We start from the raw sequence: 22,105 nt of genomic DNA, 5'->3' as shown, positions 1-22,105 counted from the left end.
GAAAAGGGAAAGAAAAAGGAAAGACAGTTTCAGAGAAAGGGGAAAACAAAGTGGGATCATTAAGAGCAGTCAGGACAAGATGGGAAGATTATAGATTACGTATTAACCCCTAACCTCGCTCATATTCAAGAAATCTGAGGAGAAAAACATAATGGGCACTAAATGACAAATCAATAGGCTGTGAAGATAGAATGGGAGGAGGGAACACTGGCTGGCTTGGTGAAATGTTCCGTGTAAGTGAAATAAGAGACTTAACAGCATTCTCTCTCCAACAATATCGCTTACATCTTGAACACAGTAAAATATGATTTACAGCTGGGCATCATCTACAATGATCTCTGTACCTAATTGCTCTTTGATCAAGGTGCATGTCTTAATTTTTTGAAAACTAAACAACGTTTTTCAAACATCTACTGAAAAGAAAGGCGAGATACAATATTATCAAGAGACAAATCCTCTGATATTATTTAATGGGAAATCCGCGTTGTGTACACTGTACACAATGGTAAAGCCCAAGTTGGATACACCGTTAGATTTATTTAATGAAACAGGATCATGTGCTTTCATCAGTAATATTTAAAAGACCCTGCAACTATTTGATAATTTAAAATTGGCTTAAGGGAGGGCTGGTGGACCACGCCCATAATTAGGTACTGTAGGACCACGGGCACTTCACTCGGACTCAGATGTAAACATCAACAACCCAGTTATGCCCATACAGTATATAGGCATGTCACTATGACTCAGAACATAACCATAAACTAACCCGTTACGCCCATATATTGGCATGTCAGTACAACTCAGACATAACTCAGACATAACCATAAACCAAACCAATAATGCCATCCAGTTAGTTGTCCAGACTCCAGAACCACAGATCCGACCGATATACACATAATGTGGTCATGTTCATGCCGGTACCGACCGGCGACCGGCTTTAGTTTGGCTTAAATTCGGCTTGCGCATCGGCAAGGGCACAAGGGAGTGGCTGAATTGTTCGGATATGCAGTCGTCTAGAAGCGCCCATATCTATTTGATATATATGGGCATGCAGTGTATAGATGTCCAGTTGCCTAGAACCGCTTGCCAATCTACAGGGTACGGCCGGGCATGAACTAATGACACCAGGGATCTCCATATATGGGCATAAAAGGACACAGGTAGACAGACAGATACAGAGATCTCATGTGGACACAATACTGCATGTGGGCACAAAATGGAGTAGTGGAACATGGATACAACAGGCACACTGACAAAGCCCCCGACACTATGACTCAGACCTATCGGCTCCGATTGGCTGTGCGACACAGGTGTGAGAGCTGCGTAAATCTTTTCTCCCCTGAAATCGTACCGTTATTATGCATTAAAGTATTAAAGTCTCATTAATATTCTGATAGCAGCTGATACTGATATAAAACATACGTACGTAGCCTACATTGTAAAAGCAATGGTGATTGTCACGTTTGGCTCTGTGTGATCCATCACACCAGCCTTTGAAAATGGCTGGCCCGAAAAAGGTAGGCAACCTCTGATCTATAAAGGCATATATTATTAAGATATCAATACAATTACTGACACTCATTACAGTTTTGTTCAGTTCTCTGGCTCCCATGGAGAGTTGCTTGGGTCCACATAGATGGATGGTCTAGTGATCAAAGGAATAATTTATCAGTGCTGTCTGAGATCAGACCTTCGTTTAAAAGCAGTTTGAAGTGGCTAAGAAGAAGAGCATGCTGTGATCTGAAGGAACCATAACCACTTAAACCCAACCCTTTATGGGTCTCTATATTGTTAATGTCTATTCCATTAACTCCAATCTCTGCTTGATCACTTTCTGGTTCAAGCTCATGTCACAGCATGAACGTTAACGTAAAGTAACTAGCAGTAAGCAACTAATCAATAGCAATCAGTTAGCAAAATTAGCTTAACTGGAGAAGAAGGATGAGGGTTAAAGCCAAATGTGTCGATATCTACTCTGTATACTGTACATACTGTATTTTAACATTCACTGAGGTTGATTTGTAGATGTGTAAAAGACGAGGTGGATTGTGGGAACGGTCACACGATCGATAGACGAATGGTTTTATTATTCCGAAAGAACTTTGAATGGACAGACGGATGAATTAAATAAAGAAAAAAACGGATGAACGGAAACATGAGTGATGGCACCTCCAGCCTCTGGAGTAACGATGAGGAGTATGCAGTCGGAGCGGTGATGAAGACAACCGAGAAGGCAAAGTGGTAAAGGCAGTGATAAATGCACCGTATAGTGGCTATTTTCTTTAGCCTAGTGCACTGAAATCCTCAATATTGCGTTATCTGTAGAAGACATTTTTAGAAACTGATCTCAGGTCAGAATGGGTTAAAACACAATTTACAAAAACAATGAGGCACGCATATATATATAGTGTCAAATCTGGTCCGCTTTGCTATGAGTGGAGGATTTTGGTCACGGGACGAGCCAGGCAGCTCCAAATTGGTTTGTGTAATGAAGCGTGGGTTCATTCTTTCTATGATACGCGTTCAGTGATGCACCTTGGCTGACAGCCAGCCAGCCCCGCCCGCCTCAGACAGACAGAGGCCCCACGGCAGCAGGTGAGAGGCCACGAAAGAAGGTGTCCAGCGAGGATGGATCTATGAGGATCTCTCGCCTCGGGCGGCGATGAGTCAGTAGAGGTGGATTTAGGAGGGTTTAGCGGAGAGACGATAGCATTGCAGTTACCCTGCAGGGCTTTCTGTCATTTCGTCAGAGGGAAGATGGAGGAGGATGGAGGACAGAACTGTCAGTGATGAAATATAGGGATGGGCATCTAAGAAGGTGAATAATGTCGCCCTCTGGTCCACTTTAATGGTCTTATTAGTGTGGTTGCTATAGGCAACACACTATTTGTTCTCGGTCCCAGATTTCTTTGCCAGCAAAGTGAACCTGCTTTTCACGTTTCACTTTTGCACAACAGGAAAGTGAAGCTTTTTTTGGTCATGCGCCAGCACACTGTTGTAATGCGTCATATGACATCACAAATATAATTCCCAGTGGATTCCTCACGACTCGCGTCAGTGCAACCACACTTCAATGTGTCGAGACAGCAGTTCTGTATCTCACCGTCCTTCACCAGAGATTGGAAACTGGTGTACCATAGAATAGGCAGCCTTTGTCTTGTGTGTTGTGTTGTGTTCGTTCAAGGTGTTTTTTATGATCCTTAGGGTCATCCAAATAACATAATCAATTTCGGATCAACAGGGGGTTGCGCTTTTAGCCCAAGGAGTGTCTGTTGTGCAAAACTAATGCTTGGACTGGATTCAGAATCATGAAAATATAATAATCAATTTTAATAATGTTATTTTGGATAACAAACCATGACCAAACCATTAAAAACCTTGAACGATTACTATTCCAATTTATTTTGGGTCAAATCTTAGATTGGCCTGTGATGCATTTCGGCGCCGGAGGCTTCATCAGGGACGTGACTTTGCTCTGAGTCAGATAAAAGGATGGTACAGGGTAGTACATCAGAGAAAAGGCTTTGCTCTGATCTAGCCTACTGCTCAAATGTGTTACGTAGCTGGATGTACTGTAGCACTATAAAAAAATGGTATCTGGGCCAACAATCTTGCATTTGTATTCTTTGGAGTGCTGCCAGACATCGCTAACCTGTAGTTACCGCTACAATATGTGTATGGACCACATATTGCCATGATCACACGCAGGCACGCACACACGTGCATGCGCGTGAGCACACAGTCGCACACGCACACACACGCACACGCACACACACACACACACACACGCAAACACACACGCACGCATGCACGCGCACACACACAGCCACAAGGTGAAAACAATACAACCAGTACCCTGCGGTGGCGGATAATTAAAAACCAGAATAATGAGCACAAAAGTGCTGTCAGGGAATAATGATCAGACGATTTGCCAGACATTTAAATATGCGAATGTGAACATGCGGTACGTGCCCTGAGGTTGATGTGGCTTGAAGCGGTAAAGTCTCCATTTAGACGAGGAGATAGAGAGACCTTGATTCTTAACCCATTTTGAAATGTGAAGGTCTTCAGAAAACATAGGTTATGTTTTAGAAGGCGATTTTTAAATCAGCCTTTTAGACCTACAAGTCTAAATGGGTTAACATATTTGTAGGTACGGTTTAGTTAGAGCGATAGTCAGTGTGTATTCTCACAATCTTGCATAATACATTGTTATAGTTATCGTGCTTGGTGTGGATGGCCTTTAACTATTGTCATTTGAAAGGGAAGTTATTCAGTTATTGCTACTATTGTCATCATCTTTTGACTCTCTGTTCTCTTTCATTTGTTTCTATCTGCAGATAAGACTTATCAAACTACTGTGCACTCTCTCTGCACACTCACTGAGAGCGGTTTTCTGTTCTACTCTGGTCTGTGGTGCCGGGGTTGACATGTACGTAGATCGTCCCCGTCAGCCAAGTACTATACGTACAGGTCATGTTCACTTGCCCCAAAATATAATAGCTTTTACTACAAAATAAGACCATCTTATGCCATGCTTTATCCTCAAGTAATGACGATTTTCTGTGAATTACGCATTTAGGAGCTTCCACTGTGTGTAAACGTTATCTTGCGGCCACACAACCCACTGTTCATTTTGCCGACTCCTATACAGTATGTGCGGGTGGAGGTGTGTCTGTAGGCGTGTTGATGCGCTTTCCCTATATTTGCTATCTTATGCACACAGGTTTAGGACAATGGAAAGTGCCTCCTCAAACCACCCACAATGTGAATTCTGTTTGATAAAATAATGCGCTCCTGACTCTGAGACGGTGAGACCTGAGTTGGAGCTGCCTCGGCTTGAGTCATGTTGACTCTGAGACGGTGAGACCTGAGTTGGAGCTGCCTCGGTCATGTTGCACAACATTCACAGCTCAGAGGTCTCGTTCTGTCTTAATTCTCCACAAATCTCTGTGATTGGAATTTTACTATAATCAGCTGTGTAAATTCCCTGTGCTTATTGTGTTAAATTGTCTAGTCAAAGAAGTTATTAGATTCGCATGAGTGAGGCCGTGTTGGAGCTACTGGACACAAAACAACCCGGCCTCTGTATCAAATATAAATAGGCTATATTTCAAGGCAGCAACGCGTGTCGCTCGTGTGTGTGTGTGTGTGTGTGTGTGTGTGTGTGTGTGTGTGTGTGTGTGCGTGAGATACTGTTGATAATTGAGATATGAACTGCCCGAGGGAACAATCATTTAGTATTCGCTGCCTATCGGTATGCAACCGGAATGGTGCTGAGTTGGCAGAAGAGGTGAGGTGCCCCGTGAGGTGAACCCATGAGACCGTGAGGCGATGAAACACCTCAGAGGGAAGAGGGAAAAAAGCCCTGAGTGCATATTGAATTTCACTGTAAGGATTCAGGTTTAGGTGGTAAATCCTGAAGGGGGACACATGTTAATATTGTGCACACTAGGGTTGCACAATCTGAACAAAATGTCATACCTCTATGGGTTCACACTCGTTAGTTGATATTCTAAATGTAGCAACAGTGGCCACGGTTACATGGGGGCTTTTCATTCAGAAAAAAAACTTCAGAATAAAATAATTTGGAAGTACAGTAATGTTTTTTTGCTACGAGTTTAAATGGAAAATTCCGAATGAGTGTTTACATGGACGATACTTTTAAATCCCATTATTTCATTCCGCACATTCCGCTTTGGGGCTGGGAAGGCTTCTGATTGGATAGGGGCGGGCATACATTTCACCCTTTGAGCAGTGCTGGGTCCCCTTCTCCGCTGGAAAGGTGATCATCTCGTTTTGTACTTTATTAAAAGTCCGATTGGGTGTGAAAATAGGCAGCACGGCCAGGGCACGCAACACACTGATTATATTGTATCAGGTCGCTTATTTTTGAGAGAGAGAGAGAGAGAGAGAGAGAAACTGTGACACACACACACACACACTGTGGTCTTGTACGTCGCATAATGTTATCTGCACGACACCATCGTGTGACAAAAGATAATCCAGGCTGAACCAATAGACAGAGTTATATATTGAACTTGTGGCAGCCGCAGCATGGCAGTAAATATATTCCGGGCTGTAGGCTACCAGATAATAAATTGGGTGTTTATGTTAATACTAGATTGATTTCAGCTGCTCATCAATGCAAACTGCAAAGCCGTCATGTTTCATAAACGTTTTGGTTGCAACTTGGAATAGGCAAGTTATATAAAAGTTTAAGGGGATAGGAATAGGATAGATATGGACATTATAGCGATAATAGCGTATTCTTGGGACTGTGTGTGTGTGTGTGTGTGTGTGTGTGTGTGTGTGTGTGTGTGTGTGTGTGTGATCACTGATCAGCGGGCTGAGGGCATTTGCGTCCTCTCCTCCACTGTCTTTCTGTGAGTACAGTAGCAATCCAGATACATACAGTAGGCTAGCGGCTAGCCTATATCAAACATGTTTGAAAATAATCAGTGATCATGATCAACTCGAGACGGTTCTGATTGGATCTTTGAACACTCACAGATCAGGGGGATCATATCCTCACTGCTGCCACGTTTTTTGTGTGGATTTCAGATCTGCAAAATGCACGAAACAAATACGTGCAAACTCCTCGAAGACAACATTCCCTTGGCGCGCCTTGGAAATGAGCGCCTTGGAAGCGCCTTGGACCGGCTCGGAAATGAGCATGCTCAGAAAGACCAGAATGAACTTAAATCCGAATAGTAAAAGAGTAAAAAAAAAAATCAATCGCATTCAACATCGGAATAATCCGGTCAGTTACATCGGAATGGTTTTTTAAATCGCATTGAGCATTTTCATTCGGATTTAAGTTTTTGTAGGTGTTTACATGACAACTTTTACAAGGATTGAACTTTTATTCAGAATTAAAAGGGGATTTAAGTAAACGTGGTAAGTGCAAAGGAAATATTTGCACATCCACTTCATTCTGGTGCAGGTTCGTTGGACAGTGACAACTGAAGCGGTCATGAAAGAAATTTCATCATTTTCATCATTTCAAAAACCCTGCACACTGCTCTTGCTCAGCAGCATCAGTTTATTAAAATTGACACCAAGAGTGTCTTAAATGTAGCCACTAGAGCTGCACAATATTGAAATTATCCAGATGATTTGCAGGGTCTTATCGGCCTATAACGATGGCGGTTCGCATGCCAGAGTTAATTTAATTATTCTTTCTCCGCGACACAGGGGGGAAGGAGTAGGAGTTGGGAAAAGTAAAGAGTTCAATGAGTTGAGGTGAAGGCATATGATTAGATGCAGGGTCCATATCATGGCCTTTTGCGACATTGTAAAATAGAATGATATGATAATTATTGTTCTACACAATGCTCTCTCCTTTGAGGTTATACAGTATCGGTGTTTTGACTATAAAAGCTTGTCCTCCAGCAATGCTTCTCTCACCATTTTCTTAGCCAACTCCTCGGCGAGCAGCTTGTTCTGCATGCTCTTGTCCTCCACCTCCTGGCTCTTCTGGTCGTAGTTGACCGCCAGCTCTTCCAGGGCCTGGAGCACCTCCTTCACCTCCGCCTTGGCAAATTCATTCTCCGTCTGCAGCCTGCCGAGCTCCGCCTGGACCCGCTCACTGTCCCCGCGGGACGAGGCTAGAAGCTGAAAGGACAGCGCGAGAGCATGCACGCAGCCACATGGCAGCAGTTAGCACCACGGGAGAGCCACGCCCTAAAAGCTGAAAGGACAGCGAGAGAGAGCAGCCACGTGGGAGCAGTTAGCACCACGCTCACTGTTCCCGCGGGACGAGGCTAACAGCTGAAAGGACAGCAAGAGAGAGCAGCCACGTGGCAGCAGTTAGCAGCACCACGGGAGAACCGCGCCCTTCGAAAGCATGCACAGATGAATCGATTTGTGATTTGTGTGTACGTGTGTGCGTGTGTGTGTGAGTGTGTGTGTCTGTACACATACACATACACACACACACAAAACAAAAACACAGTTGGGAGTCTTCAATTGCATATGAATACAGTGTTTTAGCTTTCTGGGACACTTAAACTCAAACTGCTCCCCTGGTGCTGTATGGTATATATCCACTGCTCCTAGTAGTTAGGATGGGTAAATGCAGAGGACAAATGCTGCGTGTGTGGAAATGTACAACAAATTATATAATTCATTATTATTATTATTGACCACCCAAGCCCTACTGTACTTTGCTGTAAGGCAAATAGCAAACATTTACAAGCTCACAACTGTGAGTAGTGAGCTTGCAGATCTGCTGTTTTCATTAGTTTTGAAAGTGAATATTCTCGCCTAAAATAATATGCCCAACATAGGGATGCCAGGTTGCAAGTGGTTAAAATGGTGATACAGTATGGCATATATACAAAGCAGATCGTTTGCCATTCAAGTAAAAAAACATGAAAGCCTTTTTCAGATAAGGGGCAAATGTTCTGGATAATGATATCAAGTATGGCGTGCCAGGACCACTGATTTAAACATGCACCATGTTTATGCAACATTACATGATTTGTGCCTGTATGTGCAGCCCACTATAGACCTTATGTCACAGTGGCATGTGGATGTCATAAATATCCAGCGTTGCATTATCCAAAGTGCTGGTACAGTACAGTGTGTACTGCAGCCTACAGGCTCTCTCTGGCTATATACCAACATGAAATGATGTTGTAAAAACTGAGATTATTTTCCATCAGTGCTTGTATACTGTAGCTCCCACAGATCACTGTGGGCCAATTTGTGGTGCATTGATAAATGGATGTTGTAAATGTAGAAGAGCAGATGCTCTTTCTCTAGACTATACATAGTCACTTCCAGGTCACATTTACATCATTTGTGAACCAAATGTGAAAGAAAATCTGAATAAATATATGTCCATTTACATATTTAACAGTTTCCACTCTCCCAGCACGTTCACTCCCACGTTCAACTGTGTAAACCTTTCTCAACCAGATTTGGTTGGTTTGGTTGTGGTGTGTAATCCAGACAACAGTCTTGTAGTCATAGCACTGTATGGTATATATGTATTGTATAGTATACCTGTATATGTATAGTTTCATTATATAGATACTCCACTGTTATGTTCTTAGCTTACACATGATTCATGATAACTACATTTTATGTATGTGATGTATTGCTTTTGTTCTTGCTTAATGTAAGTCGCTCTGGATTAAGATGCTTGCGGAACTCGACTACGTCTCGTTCCTGACCGCATCATTGTCGTGGCAATAAGCACGTTAAACCACACCCTCGAGTGTAATATTGCTTAAGTGAGCACCTGCAACTGCACTGTTTAATATTTCATGAGGAATAGGCTACATGAGCCCCGCACATTTTACTGGATTCTAACTGACACAAAATGTGATTTATTCATTATGATCAGTTTGAAAAGTATAAATATAGGCCTCCTTCTGATACCCGCGTCCTTCCAATAAAAGACTGGTATCAGAATTGGTTGAGACAAATAAAAGACCTGATTAATAATTGAGGATTTACCGTAGTAATTCCTGATTTTTGCCTTTTCATGTTTTTTTTTTTTGTTTAATTTTTTTCATTTTCAGATATCGTGATATATCGTTGATGAAACCTCTTGCAGTATATCGATATAGCGCAAATAGCGCAACATATCGAATATCGTGATAGTATCATTATCGAGGGCCTAATATCGCCACATATATCGTATCGTGAGGTGCCCATATCGTCCCACCCCTAGTGCTAAATGCCTAAATTGTAAATTGTACTGTATAAGCTGCTAAACAACTTTGTCAAGTTCAACTATGTTGGCATTAGCTTGACAAAACATAGGCCTCTCAAATTATACTTGTGCCTTTTGGCAAATGAAAATAAATTGCTGTCCCCCAAGAACTCATCTACAGTATAGTGGAACAACATCACATTCACATTCATTCATAACCATACAAACAAATATACTTAAACTAAGATCTTTTACCTCCTCCTGATCCAACATCTGCTCCTTCAGCTTCTCCACCATCTGGCTCTGATGGTTAATCTCATCATCCTTCAATGATAAACACACTCTGATGGTTAATCTCATCACCCTTCGATGATAAACACACTAATATAGCAATAATAATAACACCACCTACTGCAGTGGTGGGTGCACCAAAAGAAAAGAGGAAAAAAAGTAATGTATGCATCCCCATGGATTGTGTGTGCATGTGCTTGAATATAGTTAGCGTAACACTGTAATTGGGTAATGGGTTTGAAAAGACTTGTTTATTCAAACATTAATGAGAAACCACATTGCGATATTGTTCCTGATACGTTAAAGTGCACACAGCATTTAGATTAAAATGTACACATGGGGGGGGGGTTCCATAATGTAATACGCTTCAAGCTAAGAATATTAATGTTTGTCTTTAACATTAGTTGTTCCCAAATTACAGTACTTACATTCTGAATTATTCTGGGCAAATGTCTGCACCACACTTTACACACAGCAGGCTATTAACCTTAATTTACTTAACGTAAGAATTTACCTACATTAACACTGGATTTTGCTATGGAAGGCAGTCCAGGTGTACCTTTAGAATTTTGTGACAACACCACATTAATATAGCAATATACTGTATAAAACTACAAAAGAATTATGAATATTTTGTATTTACTAAATCAGTATTTTGTGCACACTCATCGCCTTCTTTCACAAGCCACCATGGTACGGCACACAATGTGCATTGTACTATCCATTGTGTATTGTACAATATGTATCGAAACGCATAATTGTGAGCTTGGACATAGATGAATTGCCTACTTGAACAGGCCACCATTGTACAACGAAGTAGGCCTACAATACAGGGCTTAAGTGGTTAATCATGCTAATCGATTTAGCAAAAAAAATATATATATTTCATGTAGATTTATTTATATCTTTTTAAAAAGTTTGCAAAAAAGTTTGCAAAAAAAAGACTGTATCTCAGCCTATTAAGCGTATTAAGCTGTAAACATCCTTTAAATGTCCTTTAAATGTCATCGCTGTCTGGGAGAAACCTCGTATTTACATATTTAATCTTTTGATGTTATTATTTTTTTCATCATGCAAGAGTGTCCCATGAAAGTATTAAGTAGTACATCTACAATCTCATCGCAACACGCAGTGAGCTTGTAGATTGTCTGTCCACTATTTTATTTAGTTTATTTTTAATCTTAACAGTTCTACTGCGTAACCCCCGTTCCCCGCTATTTAATCCATGTGTCAGTGCTGCGTAATACACTAAACCCGCTATTTGTTTAATGTGTTTAATTCGCCATTTTTTTATAATTAAAAAGAAAGAGCGGATTTGTCGCTGGTGACGAGGCCGTCGCATTATGATGACGAAGCCGGAAATCAAGCCATGCTCTGGGCTGCTAGGGCTTCTGGGAAAATGAGTTCAATGCAAGTGAACGCCTGGTTTGTTTGGACTTGTTTTTCTCTTCAACAACAAACCATGGGACTATTTTCCGTCGAATGTTCAAAGCTGCAAATACTTCGGCGTATGCTCCAAAGGTAATAAGACAATCTACAGGCAGCCTACGTAGGATGGTAGGATGAATTTAAAGGCCCGAAAGTGTTAAAAAAAAAGGGAACCGTTTCGGACACACAAGGCTTGCCGACAGCGGCAATATACTTCCAGTTAATTGCACCGGCCCCGTCCATTCATCACCTTGTCATCCAGCTGCTTGTACAGCTTGCGTATCTCCTCCTCGTACTTCTGTCGCTCCTCCTCCGAGATGCGCACCACGATGGAGGAGGCGAGAGAGGTGGGGGAGGTGGGGGAGGTGGGGCTGCAGATGTCCGCTGCAGGCAGCTCCTTCTCCTGGGTTTGGGGGGCCTGCAGGGGGCTGCAGGCCTCCTCCTCCTCCGTCGCCTCCGAACTCAGCTGCTCCACCTCGGGCTCGTCCTCACCTACGGGAGAACGAGGCGTTCAGGGTTCCATTTGTTGGGAAATTAATCTGGTGATTCATTTTCATCATGCTTTCAAAAGTTCCCAATATTTCTATTATTATTAACAAAACAACTAGATTATTTTATGAATGTATAGGGCTCAAAACATGAATTAAAATGTTACACTGGAGGAGGTATTGTGCTCCCGGGCCCTTCCACCCCCCCAGATAAAATGGTGTGTTTGTCCGTAGCTCAGTTCCGGGCCTGAGACCGGTGTCGTGTGTCCCTCTCGTTCTCTCTTTTATTATAATAATTATTATCACTATTAGTATTTATTTTGTTAGGTGTTTCAGTTGCTTCTGGTCTTGCTGTAGTGTTTGAGCGGTTTGGAGAGCATCTATGTTTTGTTGATGTTGTAAGTCATAGTACATATGTGTAGCATAGTAGTATAGATGTATAGCTTATATGTATAGTTTCATTATAGATATTCCACTGTTACTTTCTTAGCTACGCATGTTTCATGATAAATGTCTTTATGTGATGTATTCCCATGCTTTTGTTCTTGCTTAATGTAAGTCGCTCTGGATTAAGAGCGTCTGCTAAATGCCTAAATTGTAAATTGTAAATTGTAAGTGTATTGTTCTGTGTCGACATGTTTAATGTATTGTTTTATGTGTTCTATGTACTGTATTCATTGTGTTGTGCCCGAGGACCCCCTCTAAAACAAGATGATACATCTCAAGAAGCTATCCTCTAAAGGAAATAAAAATTCAATATATATCGTTGAAATAAGCAGCACCACATCATATGGAGGTCAACAGCCTCCCTCTATGGGACTCGGTGGCCTGAGGAAGGCAATACAGTAGCACTGAGGGCAGACGAGGGCCAAACCATGTTGTCAAAATGATCCATTAGGAAATTAATGGTGCTAGAATAGCTGAAGTTCAGGAGCAGGACCACACCTCCGATGCAGCTACCTCCACCTCCTATCAGCCACCTCCAATCAAGCCACCTCCACCCATATATAACCAACCCATCCAACCCCTGGTTCTCCCCCCGTTCTCGCTTTCGTCGTCCCACCCCCCCACCCTAATTCTTATCCTACTCCCTCTAACACCTCCTAACAGATCCCTAAGGGGGGTCTGACGTGCCTCGGGAGCATGCCGGATCCCCGAAGCTTCCCCACCTCGGCTCAAATCCCAGACTCCGCCGATGGCCCGTCGTGGGCCATCACCCTGCTGTCGTATTCATAACCATGCCCTTCCTTCCTGTTTTCAATAAATGGTTAAACGTTTCCATTGGTGGTGTGGTCCTTGATAGTGAAAATGCAATAAATTGGGAGTGAGATAAAGTCTAAGGAAGTGTGTGTGCACACGCGTGTGAGAGAGTGTTTGTGTGTGCGTGTGTGCGTGTGTGTGTGTGTGCACGTGCGTGCGTGCATGCGTGTGCGTGTGGCTGTGTGCGTGCGTGCGTGCGTGCGGACTATAGATCGGATCTATTGGAACACATTTTTTCCCATTTTCTGAAAAGTATAACCGTGTTGGACATACAAGGTTTCTGCCCGACAGTGATGCTATATCCACTATAAAAGGATAAAATGAAGATGTGTAAAAGTGTTTTAGCATTCCGGACCAGCTGTCTCACAGCCACACACAGGACATGATGACATGATGCATTCAATGGCTAGAATGTCACTGACACCACACCACACATTGCATCAATTGACATTTGAAACGACCCACACTGCACACCCTAGTCCTAGTGGGAGATAGCGGTCTCTGGTCAGTAATTTGTGTGTGTGTGTGTGTGTGTGTGTGTGTGTGTGTGTGTGTGTGTGTGTGTGTGTGTGTGTGTGTGTGTGTGTGTGGTACACACGTGCGTGCATACTGTATGTGTGTGAGTGCACAATATTGTCCCTGTTCCTTTGGGAATTAAGTTATGAATCATCCCTAGATGTGATAATGCTTGTCTGCTCTTAGCATATCTACTACCACAGGGAGGGATGCATGAAACATAATGACTCCACGGTCTCTGGGACAATACCAGTCATTCTAAACCATATAAAAGAGAGGGTAGCTATTTCAAAGCTTTTTCGGCTCAAGCCCAAAATGCTGTTTGGCAGCCTTGTCTCCTCTGGCCTCTTTTCAAATTATAGTGAGGGTAATTTTGCAGACTGAGCAAAGTTGTCCAATAGGGCTAACAGGCTGGTCAAATTGTCATTCCTGAGCGGTGCAGACATTAGAACATTTTTTCTCAGGACCCGAGTTTGAATCATATTCCTATCATGTGGGTCTCGGGTGCCTCTTGGTTTCCTGTCTCTCTACCCAGCTCTCCTTTCTAAGAAATAAAGCTTAAATTGCTGGAAAAAGCTGTATCATAGTCATTAGTGCAGACAGGAAGAGAGAGCATGTATGCACATATAGTTTATATTCTGTGCAGTTTCATGTGAGTCTGCCCAGACTGGGAGGTCAGCGTTCAATTCAAATCCAAATCATATCATACCAGACAATGAAAATGGTACCCAATGTATCCCTGCTTGGCAGTCAGAAAGTGTTGGATTGTGTGACATATTATCGCCATGTCCACGGGGTGTACTTAGTTGAACATCAAGCTGCCTCAGGCTCAGGGAACAAGAGACAGGCTCCTGACCTATAGGCCACATGGCTCTGGAAGCGTTGGTTCCCAAGGCAACTTACTGTACTACTTAATAGTTTCTGTGAGCTGTCAGTGCTGACCAGTGCTTAATTAATGCCGGAGCTCATCTCCGGGACCTCCCTCCTGCGCTCCGGTACCTATAGATGCACTATATACCGCCACCCCAAACGACTGTATTGAATCTATTTTGTCACTTCTCGCCCCCCCATCGACTTCACATCTGTGTGCCGTGGGTGCTCTGTGCCCTTCAGCGCCTCCAGAAGGATGCAGAGCACTCCACAGCATCTCTCTACACACCCGTCTCCCAGTCACAACCTCCCCACCTGAGCGTCGTCTGCAATCAGCTGACGAGGCTCCAAGAGCCAGCCCTGTCTGCAGCTCGGCGCCAGTTCGTCTCCGGTCTACGGTTGGTAAAGTTAGACCAGAACTGACCGATCGACTTGCCAAAGTGAAATCGTGCAAATACACCCGACTTGGCGACTTTGCTCAGTCAGGAACAACAAAATCGGATAGCTTTGGTGGGCCCAAATAAAAAAAGACTAGTACAGAATGAAGTACAGTAGTAGTAGCGTTGATGAGGTGGTCGAGTTGTCAGCATGGAGGAGGAGGACGGCGATAATGCGCAGCAGGTATTTTGCATTACTTTACTGTTCTCATGATGGGCCACCAACCCTATAACAACTAATCAGTTGTTATAACTGTATTCTCAGTTGGGCCGCTGTGCCAACTTAACTGCAAATGTTATCTATTTATAGGTGCGCTCCGGCACCCAATAATTTAGTGAGAATTACCAACGATTGGTCTAGAATATTGAACGAAGTGGTGATTTATTTTGTGTGAACCGGTCTCACCGTTCCTCCAGCGACCCAGCTGGGTCTCCAGTCTCTCGACGGTCTCCTTCAGCTTCCGGTTCCTCTCCTTTTCCTTCTCATACTTCTTCTTCCACTGCTCTGCTGTGAGCTCCAGGTTCACCGACACCGTGTTCCTGATGGTCTTAGCTCTGATGGGGGGGAAGGGAGGGGAGTTAATGGGGTTGTGAGAAAGAGCGAGAGAAACGATATACTGTAATATTAACCTTTATGATCCCCAGAGGGATAGCAGTGAGATTGAAACAGAGGAGAGATACTATAACAGGCCAAAATAGCCAAGTAATAGTGGTTAAACTGAAGCTATATTAAAAGGTGTATATACTGTACATTTTGCTGAGGGCCCACTGGAACCCGCTCAAGGACTCTTTGGTCCCCTTCGAGAACCACTCTCTACTGTACAGGACTATCCTCGACTGGGTGAAGTGTAATTCGAAAGTCACAAACCATGTCTTCATTTCATGCGTGACTAGCCACACATTATCGGCATATCTGCTAAAGCCCCAGAGTTAATGAAAATGGTTGATAACCTATTCATCCTCCTGCTGCATTAATGCATGACATTCTATATAGCTTTGCTCAATCATTAACCCATTTTGACCTGGGAACGATTCTATAAATGTCTTCTAAATCCTGACAGTTTTCTGAAAAAGCTATGTTTCGAACGTCAGTCGTTCTTCGATTTAAAGAAAATAGACGAGCTTGTAGATCTGCTATTTTTCAATAGCTAAAGCATAACATAATGCTTACACCAAAACAAAAGGGGTTCCCGCCCAGAATGCATTAATCATCCTTTTATTTTGTATACATTCTATATTCTGTTCTTTTTTTTTATGTAGGTCACCTACCTAATAAAGTCACCCAGGGAAGGTACAAATCTAAATTGTACATTAGCATTACATTACATTGTGCCTATAATGTGCCCTCATCAATCCCCCCCGACTCCACTAGGTCACTCGAATCAGCAGACCAGATGGTCCTTAAGATCGGTGGTAAATGGTGCATTTATATAGCGCCGTTATCCAAGGCACTTTACATAGATTGTGCATTACATTCACCCATTTACACACACATTCATACACCGATTGCGGTGGAAGCCATGCAAGGAACCAGCCAGCACATCGGGAGCAATTTGGGGTTCAGTGTCTTGCCCAAGGACACTTCGAGAAGTTCGACATGTATAGACAGGAGGAGCCGGGATTCGAACCGCCGACCCACAGATCATTGGACGACCTGCTCTGCCGCTTGAGCCACAGTCGCCCCCACATCCCTCCCACTCACCTGAAATCAATCAGGTCAATCAATCCGTGTGTTCTCGGTCGCTGCACCCACTTTGGAATATCCTGCCACTAGTTGTGAAAACTGCACCCTCTATGGACATTCTTAAATCTCGTTTTAAAACACCCATTTTAAATACCACATGCCCACCCTTTTTTATCATAATTATGTTGCTGTGTATTAAAAACCATTTTTAATAGTTTTTTCATTCTGTAATTTTCATGAAAAATGTTTCTATACAGTATTTTCTTGTGTATTCTTTCTACTGGATATGTTTTGTTTAATGCTGTCCAGCACTGTGGTCAACCTTGGTTGTTTTTAAATGTGCTCTAGAAATAAAATTGACTTGACTTTATTATTATTCTAAGCATTTATTAGAAACAGCACTTTAAAGTCAATTGACCTCAAAATTATAGTACTGGGAGACACTCAGTCATATATTATTTATTTCAACTTGTTCCTTCTTTCTTTCTTTCTTTTCAGGCTATGCGTAGGGAATTAATTAGTAAGAGGAAAATAAAAAGAGACAGTAGGGCCTTCCAGGGAGATTGCGTCATAAGGCAGATTAGTATTTTGTTGTACAATGGTATCGCGCAGCGAAAATAGTCAATCTACATGCTCATAACTCGTTGTGCCGTGACATGCTGTGAGCTTGAACATCAGCTATTTTTAGTGCGCGCCACCGTCAAACGACAAAGTATAAATCGCTCTATAGTGTGAGCTTCGTTAACAATGAGAGTAAAGCAAAGGAGGAGATGAAAGCTGTCAAGAACAAATCCCAGCTGTCCTCTATGTATGTGGGTTTGTATGTGGGGAGGGGGGAGGGCTGTGGACGGGTGGTCTGTGTATTTTGTGAAAAATTGGGGAAAAAAATTGAAACCCCCCCCCCCAAATCCCTGCAACTAGGTTGCAGCTTATCCCGGGGAGGGCTACGATTACACCCTTGCATCGTCTTGAAAAGGAAAAAAAAACCCTTATCTGAAGCTACTGTATCTGAGTTGAATAGTGCATAACACATTTCGGCATCAGGGGCAAAGCTAGAGATTCACTCACAGCACCGCGGCTCAGTGAGCATGTGGACATGCGGGGCTTTGCCTTACCGTTGGCCAAACATCAGGGTGGATTTGGTCTCGGCGTCGTTGAAGCTGGAGGGGGAACAGCAGATGAACATGGTGGTGCGACAGTTCCCGCCCAGCGAGTCCTGCAGGATGCGTGTCATCTTGCTGTCACGATACGGCACGTGGCTTTTCTATAATGAGAGCGGGTGGGGGTTGGAGAATGAGAATGAGGCAAGAGATATAGGAAGAATAGGAAGAAGAAAGAAAGATAGAACATGAATCACACAAAGAAAAAATACTTTAAAAATACATGGACATTTTTAGCAAGTGCTCTATTTCTCTGTGTGTCCGAGGGGGTTACTACGCCAAGCAACTCCCCAACGTTGGAAGCACTGGGCTGGAAGAGGTGGGACTGCAGGCGGACCCGTGGAGTTATGAAAAAAATATATAAATAAATAGAAATTAGAAGTAGACGGTTCTTCCGGGTGCTTCACAACGCCACTGAGCAACTTCCACTGAAATGAATAACGGGGGGGGGGGGGGGGCTATCGCTCCGGTTCAATCCTTTAATATGGGTTACGCAGCCCTTCGCCTCGCCTTCAGAGGAAAAAGAAACAGCAAATACGGAACTGCCCGCGGGACGGACACATTTTCGGTGCAGTCACCAAGCTGCGTATGGTTCCGTTCCGTCCCCAGTGTAGCCCCCCCGTGAGAGTGTAAAAGTGGACTCAGGATTTTGCTATAGGCACACATAATGCACCCGTCTTTTTTATGTTTTAATAAATAATTTTATCTCTGGGGAAGTGGCCTTGCAGTGACAGCAACACATACTAGGAACAAAAAAATTGCATTCACACCTTACTCACATGAGTATAAAGTGTTAATGCTCACCCATTTCAGTTGAGGTGCTATAGTGTCAACCCCCGGGAATTAAAGCGGGGTCTGCCACATATTTGTTTTATAGGTATAAAGTTCAGGCAGAGGCTCTGGGCTACTGCTGCTACTCTATCAGGAACAACTCATAACACAGGATGATACAATGACTTAATTAATAGGGGAGGTCTTTGTTAATTATTATTCAGTTCAAGCTTCGCCCAGCTGCTGGCTGCTCATATGGACATGACCCAGCACCCGGAGGGAGCAGTAATAGCGGTTAATGTCTTGCTCAAGGACACTTTTACACAGTAGAAATAAATTACAGCTGTCGACATTTGGGCAGATGAGCTGACTGTGTAGGATGCACATTCACGTCTCTATTCAACCGGACAAAATAACTGTCCTTGACAAAGTAATGACTAGTAAATAAATAACTGTCCACATATAAATGACATTTACAGTCTCCGAGTGTGTACACAGGGCTTATGTAAGTTACGGTTGGATGGTTTAAGGACATTCGGGACATTTAATGTTTCCAAATATTCCCTTGAGATTAATGTAGCATACAAAATTATAAAGATTTAGCATTTGGTATTCATGTAGAAATAATGTTTTAGATAACTCTCCCTGGGGTTACACTAGGTCTATAACACAGAGAGTATGGAAACAAATGGACCTGTTTGTCATCTCCTTAAATAAACACTCAGAGTTTTACAGTGTATCAAAAGGTGGCTCCGATGTGGCCTAATGCATATCTCTGCTGTTGGGCAGAAACCAGCTAACTCCAAAATGTTCTTTTTCAGGAAATGAAAAAAATATATATATTTTTTAGAAAATTAAGTTATTTTTTTTATTTTTTTTAACAAAGCAATACTGCTTCATCAAAGTTGGTATTGTGACTTTGTATATTGTCAGATACTTGCATGTCTGGTTATATTATCACCACTTTACCCAAATCCAGCTCAAGTGGAGTTAGGAGGTTTTCTCCATCATTGTCCATCATTGATAAGAACAGCTGACAATGGATCTCCAAGCTCATCATGACGTGTGAATTAAAGCCCTGATGCTTCATGACACTTCTTATATAGGCCTACAATAATAGGCAGGAGGAATTTAAATATTGCAATAACTTCTGCAAAGAGGGGTTCACAGAGTTACAGTAGAATTAGCGAGAGAAATGCTATAGTTTATGAACTCATTTATTGTCACATATTGCTGGCCTTAATAGAAAACACAAGGTACACTGCAGAGTTACTTTTAACAGACTACGGGGGGAAACCTTGCCTCGTTAGTTTGTTTATGTTTGGATCTCGGAGTCTGCACTGCAGCCATGTGCTCCCCTGTGTGTTTGGCACAGGGCCCGGGGAGTGGGGGTGGATTTACTGTACATTTTGAGGATTTGAGGACTGTTTGAGGATCCAATGGAGTTATGTTAGGTCAGAACGGCTTTTTAATATTTTTCATTGGTTCAATATTTTTTTAACCAACACACAGACATAAAGGATGTTCAACCCTCCAATAGTGTTGATTTTTGAAAATAAAAAAATGAAAAGCTCAAATATGTAGTTAGCTGGTTTCTGTACGACAGAGACGATATAAAACTGGGGGTCCTTACATGTAAAAAGATTGACCATTTTAGATCACTAGCCCGTGTTAATAACATGACAAACAAGCTACTGTACTGTTCACCTACTGTAATTGTTGCTGTGTCAATGTGGTGGTAATTTGGTGTTTAACGTATAATTACAAGAAATACCTCGTTGGGGCCCTTTTTAAAAGCTGTTCTAAGCTGCCCATTTAACCTAATCCAATGCAGTGCAGTGACTCTAGTGTGTACTATACAGTACACAGGCAGGGAACGTTCACAGGCTATAGAAAACATGCAGTTCCACGGCTGAGTCTGAAGCAATTGAAAGAGGCCTATATGGCCCAGAGGAGCATCCAGACAACATCGTACCGTTCCTTCAGCTAAGGCTGAGATGACGTTCCCCAGGGCAGACAGAGACCTGTTGATGTTTTTTGCTTCATCCAGCACGGATCCCTCTGCGCCCGTCTTACTGACCTGAACACACCAACACAAAAAAGGCGTTAGATTAGATCACAACAGTGCAATACCTGCGGATAAGCTCCGCCGCGAAGTCTACAGTTTTTGATGTCAACTGACAGCTGACATGAGAGACGAAATGTTTTTATAATCGTCCCCGTGGGGAAAACGTTTTTTTTTTTCACACTAAACTCAAGCGATTAGGTTCTAAACACTTATTTGTGTCACAACGTGTCACAGTGTCTAGATTATAAACAGAAGAGCATGTTTAAATGCCATGATTGCAGGCTAGTCCAGTAGTCCTGTCCGCCTCGGCAGGTTCTGTGTTCTGTCGCTGGGACGGCGGAAGGTTTCAACGGCAGGCTGGCATCGCTGTTGCCAGCCAGGGTGTTCTTGCTGCTGGTGGTTTCATTGTGAAATTTTTTCTCCTCTGCTGAAAAGCTGGGATTTGCGCGATGGCAGGCTCTCAGTCAAATCTGGTCACATATAATTCAGGTCCAATTGCTCATGGGGGCCGAGACCCCTGGTCCAATTCCTCATGGGGGCTGTGGCCCCCTGGCCCCGACAGACTCTACGTCACTGGCTGACATTGCGGGGTTGATAAAAATTGATTTACCTAGGATCAAGCCAAGACAATGACAAATTGCACTGTAATGTGAAAAATACATAAGGTGTGATCGGAAACTAGATTTCTAGAGGAATTCTGACAGCTATTAAAGTTAAGCCCTACAGGAATGCTTCTTGGGACATTTCCTCGGGACAGCGGTTGACTTACTAAGTAGTGTGCGACAGACTGTAACATATAGCAATAGGAGAATCCCTTCTTCCCAACATTTGTCAAAATAAAGTACAAATATCACACAGACAGTCAATAATATCCAGTCTGAGAGTCTAAGGAGTTACTGGAGCATTGCCATTCCCTTCTCCCCCAGGGACCACTGAGATGGGTTGTATAGAGACACTACATCAGCACGTATTATCTTAAAAGCACAACAGTCAGCAATCTATCCAGAGTATGTGACCCTAGCATCGTCGAAAGCGAACTTTGCTAAATGCATGGGTGTCTCCAGGGATATCCTATATGTTCGGCGTCAATACCAGCACAGCAGTATAGAAGCACATCCAGGAATCAAGAACTCCAGCTCAGTCTAGTTCAGTCATGTCTCTGATGTACATTAGTCCCTCCCCGTTGTGCGTATATGTTTTTTTTTTTTACTGAGGTGATGACTCGACTTTCACCCGTTATCAGTTATAAGGGCTGTATTTTGCGTGTCTTAAGTACCAGGTCTTATTACTTAACTTAAGACCTGGGTTATCAATGCCATTTGACCTGGTACACGTAAAATACAGCCCAAGTGTGGGAGGCAATTGCTGTACAATGTGTACATGGTTCTTGGGGCCTCTCCTCAAATTGACCTCTGTCTTTTCTGTTCTGGATTTTCTTTCTGCCCTTATGCCCATGTCTGTGGTG

At 42.9% G+C, this 22,105-nt stretch overlaps 2 protein-coding genes across 2 annotated transcripts in view; one reads left to right on the top strand and one right to left on the bottom strand.

Moving 5' to 3' along the window:
* The window catches only part of kif5ab (kinesin family member 5A, b), a gene marked incomplete at its 5' end in the record, with an annotated part of 102,108 nt that overhangs the window by 28,973 nt on the left and 51,030 nt on the right, over positions 1–22,105 (bottom strand). Inside the window, 6 exons of the mRNA XM_080780066.1 lie at positions 7,411–7,617; positions 9,923–9,991; positions 11,637–11,878; positions 15,364–15,512; positions 17,757–17,905; positions 20,548–20,652. Coding sequence (XP_080636192.1) covers positions 7,411–7,617; positions 9,923–9,991; positions 11,637–11,878; positions 15,364–15,512; positions 17,757–17,905; positions 20,548–20,652 — 921 coding nt within the window. The remainder of the gene's footprint in view (positions 1–7,410; positions 7,618–9,922; positions 9,992–11,636; positions 11,879–15,363; positions 15,513–17,756; positions 17,906–20,547; positions 20,653–22,105) is intronic.
* igsf8 (immunoglobulin superfamily, member 8) overlaps positions 1–22,105 on the top strand; it is a 154,347-nt gene that overhangs the window by 88,678 nt on the left and 43,564 nt on the right. The window lies entirely within an intron of this gene.

The sequence above is a fragment of the Protomyctophum bolini genome (genome assembly GCF_963924005.1).
Source record: "Protomyctophum bolini genome assembly, chromosome: 2".
In the NCBI taxonomy this organism is placed as follows: domain Eukaryota; kingdom Metazoa; phylum Chordata; class Actinopteri; order Myctophiformes; family Myctophidae; genus Protomyctophum; species Protomyctophum bolini.
This window is presented reverse-complemented; position numbering and strand designations above follow the sequence as displayed.